Source organism: Adiantum capillus-veneris, chromosome 14 (assembly GCF_014529385.1).
Source record: "Adiantum capillus-veneris isolate H3 chromosome 14, ASM1452938v2, whole genome shotgun sequence".
NCBI classification, from domain to species: Eukaryota; Viridiplantae; Streptophyta; class Polypodiopsida; order Polypodiales; family Pteridaceae; genus Adiantum; species Adiantum capillus-veneris.
The window spans coordinates 38,650,475-38,657,923 of record NC_140944.1 but is presented as its reverse complement, the minus strand read 5'-3'; the positions used below and the strand labels follow the sequence as shown (position 1 = coordinate 38,657,923).

Sequence of the window (7,449 nt, the reverse complement as noted above, 5' to 3'; positions counted from 1 at the left end):
GCCTTCCAAGAGCAAGGGCCAAGAAAAAGAACTCTCTGCTAAACAAAAGCAAGGATGTCTCTATCTCTTCTCCATCATACTCTCCTGATTATACTACTACTACTACTACTCATACAGTATCTAAACCTTCTTCAAAGAAGAAAATTCTTACTACTTCCCTACGTAATACTAAAGAGAAGAAGCCCAAGTTCAAGAAGGATAACTGCAAGCGTCACCGCAAGATGCAGGTTTTCAAAACCGGTGACAAGGATGTCAAGTTTGATAGTTACACAGGACGAAGAGACATCTCCAAGGCGTTGTCTTTTATCAGACACTTTGAAGTTGCTTTTGCCAATGGAAACTTTACCGAAACATACAAGTTGCCTCATGTTGGGATGTATCTCAAGGAGACGGCAAGCAACTGACGGTAAGCCAAGATTCTGGTGGTACACAAACTTGAACGTGGACTGAGTTCAAATTTGAATTTTATGAACAATTCGTTCCACCCGACTTCGAGAAGAATATCCCGAAGTAATGGAACTCGCTCGCCCAAAAGGAACATGAGAAAGTCACGGCTTATGCTGACAAGTATTGGTCGGTTCTTCTAAAGGTTACTCCTATCCTACAGATTTCCGACAAGGAAAAGATGCGAAAGTTCGAAGCCGGTCTCCAACCACAGCTTCGGAAGAGCGTAAAGGTGTATCCTCAGAATACCCTTTAGAGGATGATGGAGTCAGCAAACATTGTTGAGGACCTACACTCTAACTACAGAAGAGATACTCCAACCATTGCAGACGATCCATCATCAGGACCGAACACTTAAGTCCGAAAAGATTACACTTTGGATGCTCAAGGGATAACCGAGCAAGAATTAGGATCTTATCATGAGATCTAGAAGGATATGTACAAGCACTACAATTGAGGACAATTGTTTAAAAGCTAGAGGGATGTTGCTAAATGGACTATTTTCTTTTTTTGAGTAATTTCTATTTATTAAAATTAGGATATTTAAACATGTACACTTAAACTGTAAAGGTTAGGAACTGTAGATTCACTGGAATTGATAAAAGCCATCACGAACAGACAACTCTAATGTGTCATATGATGGGTGACATTAAGCATCGCGAAGGATTTGTATCGTTAGTTCGATGGGAGAGACCAGGAAGTGGATATTCCTAATGCGTCACATGATAGGTGACGGGAGCATCGAAAAGGGAATATTCCATTGATCTAGCAGGAAATCCGCATTGGAAAAAGGAATGCACATAAAGACGCAAGCACAAGAATAAAGATGGGTTCTGAGAAGCTTTTTCTAAAAAGCGGAATATTCTTAAGTGTTTTTGGGAAAAGCAGATGCTTTCGCACAAAGAATCTGTGTCTGCATTGCACTGTGCCTGAGAATTGCATCCAGGGACGTTTGGGAAGTGTTGTGTAGCATCAATTTTCAGCTCACTGAGTTTTTATCGAGTTTTTGACACGTTCACATATTTTATTAAGTGACCGGTCACCCAATTAATAAGTGGCCAGTCAATAAAAATAGAGCAAGGCTTCTCATTAAAAAAACCCAGGAAAAACCTAGCGCTACTTCTTGGGCTGAAATCAATGTGCCCTTTCTCTCTCCTCTCTCTAAAAACAGCCACAGGTTCTCACTACCTCCTCTTGCTAATCCAACGCTTCTCTCACTTGCTATCCTGGCGGCAAATTCTACCCGCTATTCTCACCAGCACGAGAGGCATATAAAAGCATCACCAACGTTCTCCATCCTGCCAGTTCTACCAACGCTAGCAATAAGGAGCACCTTTGCCAAAATCCCACAAGTGATCGTGAGAGGCCACCGTGCGACGGTCACTTTTCCGCACTTGGAGCGACAAGTACCGATTGTGAATACGCTTTGCGAGGAGCTGTTTGTGTTTGTGCTTTTTACAGGTACTCCGTCATGGAGGAGAAGCGAGGAAGCCTCGGCCTACGCTTATGCTATGCATTGGTGACTTCAATTGCTACACAGTCACATGCTCCAAGAACTTGGCACACTTTCAAGAATATTTTTTCCCAAAGCTACATGACATCCCTATTCGAAGTACAACTTCTTGTAGAATGGGGTAACCTATACATGCTTGCCACGGAAACCATGGAAGACTACAACCAAAAGTTCCTCAATGTTTACTACCGGTGTCTTTCTTCAAGCTGATAAGCTTGGAGGACCAATACGAGCATTATCAGCTTGGAGGACCAATACGAGCATTATACAATCGAGCTGCCATCACCGTTACACGAATATTGTCTATCTAAACAAGTATTTACTATGCAAGAAGTCATGGACGATGCTACGGTTGGTTGCAAATTTATGAAAGGAAAATTAGAATTTGTTACGAAAGCGCAACCAACCAACACTCGCAATCCGCGACCACAACGAACAAATTCTCGAGATTCTCATGACAACTCGACTAAAATAGCCAAACCTCATTTGACTCAACGCCAACGAGACGCCCTACTACAAGAAGGCCGATGCTTTGAATGCTTCCAGACGAGACACACTTATAACAATTTCCTACTCGAGAGGATACACCTCTAGTAAAACCACCTGCAAAGAGAGCCCAAACTGCAGTGGGACTTGTCCTCGACATTTACGTCATCGCTCTACAAGGTTCCAACGAACTATGCAAAGCCTATGGAAAGATAAATGGCTTCAAGGCACTTATCTTGCCATTTATCTTCTTCGACCCAGGAGCCACCCAAAATTTCATCCATCCCGAATTCCTGAAACAGATGGATTATGAGTACAATCAACTCGCTAGAGAACTTGAAGCCAAGCTAGCCACTAGGCCATAGTAACAAGTAATGGCCATTTTCAGGTCCCCGTTCCCATCCCAATTTCCCGTTCCGAATCCCTATTCCATATTTCAAACGCGAGTATCCGAAACAGGGAATGGCATTTCATGCATGTTGCCGTTGATCCCCATTCTGATTTCCCGTTCCGAGTAACTATGCACTAGGCAAACTCAAAAAGTTGTACCTCTCATTGGTGCTCTTCCAATCACCATTTAAAGGTACCATGGCAAAGCAGATTTTCACATCATGAAGTTAGTAACTGTGATGCTCTTCTGGGTATGCCTTGGCACGACAAGAACGATGCGACCATCCCGATTCAGAACCGCACCATCACTTTGCAGCAGAACGACAAGCCAGTTGTCCTAACAGAAACCAACCCCGAATGATTTTAAGATCAAATTGTATTAACATACTCCTTGAACTTTGTTTGTCAAGAAACCTCTAAACGACGCAGACCAATGGTCTGAGGAGCGTTTAGTTGTAAGTTGGAAAACCTCCGAACGATGCAAGGCGGTGGTCTAGCAAGCGTTTAGTTGTATTAATCACCTCCAAGCAACCCAGGCTGCGGTCTGACCCTCGAATATTTTTTGCACATATAATCGCAGATGATTACTCTTCTTTCAAGAAGGGGGGATCTCACAAACTGCTGATGAGTCAAGCCACTAAAGACCCAGAGAGAGAATAGCACCACTAAGGGGAAAAATCGGTCTCCATCGAAAAGATTAGCATGGTTCTCTAGAAGCCTGGGTGAGAGGAGGTCAAGGAGGTGGTGAATCCTGTCTCATAGAAGTGCCTTTGTGGACAAGGATCCAAAGGGGTAGCAAAGGTGTGAAGGTGCTGGAGAAGATCCATCACCTTTGTGAAGTAGCCGAGGTGCTAGACGTGCATGTTGCACAAGGGAAGACGATGTGGACTGTGCAGTGTGCACAAGTGGGGTGCGATTGATGACGAATCACATGACGCGGAGGGACAGGCTGCCAGTCATCAACGGGGCCCTTAAGGCTCGAGCATTGACCACGCCTACTAGTAGTCCCTAAGAGGTGATCTTTTTGTCTTCTCCTTGTTGCTTCTCTTCTTGTTGCTTTCTTTACATCCGTTTTTTCCCTTCCTTAAGGACCTCTGGCTGAAGGCTCCTGTGGCGCGCCTAGTCTCTCCTGGACAGCTGCTCACTGTCTCTGCTCCTGCAACACTGACCAACAGGTGCATCCAGTCCCCCATATTTCCTGCTCTACCACAAAAGGAAGTGTCCTGGTAGCCCACAAAAATCCTTGATCACATTTTTTAATTACTTTAAAATTTCCATGGCCCTCAACAAGATGGCTAGAGACTAAAAACATGTAAATAAAATTTCACAAGACAAAAATCGCCACAACAATTAGTACAAACAACAAAGACATGTTTCATCTTAGGAACTGGTCTTATTTTTATAGATCCCACTATCCTTTTTCTCACAACAACAGTGTCTTTCAAGGCCTAATAATTTCATAACATCTCTGAGGCAATAAAATAAAATGGGACTTACACCCATACTACAAATCCTGGGAGATAATAAAGGCTAAAAGTCCTTATAGAGAAAAGATGCTCAATCGGGCACCTACTCATGCCAATTATAACGCCATGCAGCTCACTATACTAGAGCCTCTAAGGTCAATTGGAGGATAGAAGCTGCAAAATCCTTTCTGTTAGCATCTGCTGATGCCTAAGTTTACGACACTATGAGGTCCCCCAAAAATATGACAAGCCAGGTGTCTCTTTGCTAGTATGATACTGGCAATGTAAACCACCTTGACTTTGTGATAAGAAACCTTCTGAGCATACACCAAACTCAAAAATGCCTTGTGAATAAACGTGCAAAACCAGTACTTTGAACCACATAAATAAGAACTAAGAATCTATGTCTGTAAATCCCAAAAAAAAAACTGAAGTTACCCTCAACGTGTATAATGCAATTTCTTACAAATCCTCTATTTCTGGAGTTCTTGCACAACCTCAACGCCCATTGAGCGAGCAGTACCCATAATGGACTTGCAGATGGACTCAAGAGAGAGGTATTGACTAAGTGGGTCAGTCTGCTTGATTTTGGCAATCTCATACACATGCTTCATTGTGACCTCCCCTACAAGCTGATGTCCTGGCTTGCGACTGGCAAGCTGGAGACCCGCCGCCTTCTTTAAGAAGTAGGAAACAGAGGGTGACTTGATTGTGAATTCAAAACTGTTGTCCTTGTAAGCCGTGACAATGACAGACATTGGCACATCCGGCTTGATGTGCTGTGTGCGGGCGTTAAAGTCTTTGCAAAATGCCATTATGTTCAGCCGGTGCTGACCAAGAGCGGGGCCAACTGGTGCTGCTGCCTTTGCTTGCCCCGCCAATACTGTTAGCCTTATCAAGGCGGATACCTGCCTCTCCGCCATCTTGGCAAACGCCTTCAAAGTCCTAAAACCCTGGAACTCAGAATTGACATGAGTGAAGCTGGCCCTCCGCAATCATAGCTGATGGGTGCTTATTACAAGTATCGAGCCCAAGGTGGCCGCATCATTAGGTAGTCAGCACTGTGTTCTTTGTCCTGCCTATAACAAGTTTCGAACCCAACGCGGCCATATCAAACCTTACCGCTTAGCATTCAAGTTTCGAACGACGACGGCCACTTTGAGCGAAGGGCAATCTGCAAAGACTACCAATTCAAGTGACGATGCGCCTATCCGGTTTTCACTTGTGAAATGAGAATTTCCTTGTAAAGTTTTCTGTAGTACAATAATTATTTTCAAAAAAACAAGAATTTTTTCGATAAAAAACTAAAGGAGTAGCTCAATTTTGCCTATTTTCTTTGGGAACGCTATGTTGGACTAAAATAGAGTTGGTGAAAGTGGATGTAGACAATGGGAACAGACTCCAATCAGGAGAATCAGATCAGCCGAAAGAATTGGTAATTATCGAGTTCAGTTACCACGGTAACTATATAGAAAACACTTACTCAGAGGCTCAATCCAACACCTATAAACAGGCTCTGCGAGATCTATTGTTACTGTCGTTGTGACTAGAGCTAGTTGTACTCTTGTACTCTTTTGACAATTACTTTGAGCATTACTTGGCTCTCACTGTTGTACTTGATATCAGTTCTACTTTTCTTATTTGAATATACATTCTAGTTCCAGTTTCAATCTTCTCTTTCTAAGTTCAATCTTTGTCCGATCTTGTATCCGAAGTCTGCTTTCTTGATCTGATCTAATTAACTCTAATAATCCAACTTGAAATAGTTGTCAGAAATGACCAGCTCATTCCATTTTGGCGATCATGGTGCTGAGCTAAATAGCTCTTGACAGAGAATCTATCTCTCAGCTAGGTTTTGGAGTTAGTTGATCTCAATTACGCCGCCCGGAAGAGTGAGACGTGGACGAAAGCTAACAACCAGATTCATGGAGGAACTAAATTGTGTCAGAGGAGTCGAAACAGGGCTTTGACACTAACATTGAACCTAGAAATGAAACGTATGTGACCTTAGACCGAGGATTGTCAGCATTCTCACCGATCCAGTTGTCGGCAGTCTGAGAGAGCAAAGAGACGCTCTCACTCCAGTGGATCTCAGAGAAAGGATAAGGGCAAGAGTCGAAAGCACACTTGAGGAAAATTATGGCCACTAAAAAAGTCACAAATCAATACATATGAAGTCGTAAAGGAAGCCAGAGCCAGGCACTATGACTGAGACAAATGATAATGACAAATGGAACGTTGATATAGATCATCATAGTAAAGGACGAACCAGAGAGAGAAATTCACTCTCAAAAGACCGATCTAGACATCATGAACGCTCCACTAACTTGAAAATAGCATTCCCAATGTTCAAAGGGGGTAAAATGGATGATCCGAATATGCATATTCAGGCATTTGAGCAATATGTTGAGCTAAAAGATATCAATGAAGATGAGTGGAGGGAGTACTTTCCACAGACACTAAAAGATGCACCCAAAAAGTGGTATTATCATTACCCAGCATGACAGCTCAGAACTTACAGCAAACTAATCAAAGATTTTCGCCTCCAATATTTTGATAATAGAGGTGGCGAGGACATCCTCTCTGAATTAGATAAAATAAATAAAGGAAAACTATCAATTTGAAGTTGTGTTCAAAAGATTAGGGAACTAATACGATAGTTGCATAAATCCTCATCAGAGAAAATAATGAGAAGATGGGAAACTTGAGCAGCAAGCTAAGGAGGAAAAGGCCCATTAGAGTAGAAGAGATTCTAGTGACAGTGACATGATAACTGAGGAGTCAGAATCAAGCTCCAGTTTGAACTCATCTGACATTGATTTAGATGATAAGGCTAAATGCAAAAAGAAACGATCATGGACAAGGAAGCTAGAGGAGATGTCGAAGCAAATAGCTAAAATGGCTAAAACTATAGACCCTTAGTTGTAAAGCTAGAAACATGGTGCTCAAAATGTAAATCCGAGGATCACATGTCAAATGAGTGTACCTAGTGTACATACTGTAAGGCATATGGATATGTGTGGAACAACTACGAGATAAGAATTCACCATTTCGAGAAGGGTAAATATTTTTTTATGATTGCACTGCCCAACCCAGAAGTGGTGATTCGGACAGATGGAGCAGTTGGCTCCAAAGAGAATGAGGCCAGTA

At 42.6% G+C, this 7,449-nt stretch overlaps 1 protein-coding gene across 1 annotated transcript; it reads right to left on the bottom strand.

Moving 5' to 3' along the window:
- Positions 1 to 4,661: 4,661 nt before the first annotated feature.
- Positions 4,662 to 5,353, bottom strand: MRPL11 (mitochondrial ribosomal protein L11). Its single transcript, XM_086529621.1, has one exon. It carries the CDS (start codon positions 5,220 to 5,222, stop codon positions 4,773 to 4,775), a length of 450 nt encoding a protein of 149 aa, XP_086385747.1. The 5' UTR covers positions 5,223 to 5,353; the 3' UTR covers positions 4,662 to 4,772.
- Between the last annotated feature and the right edge of the window lie 2,096 nt (positions 5,354 to 7,449).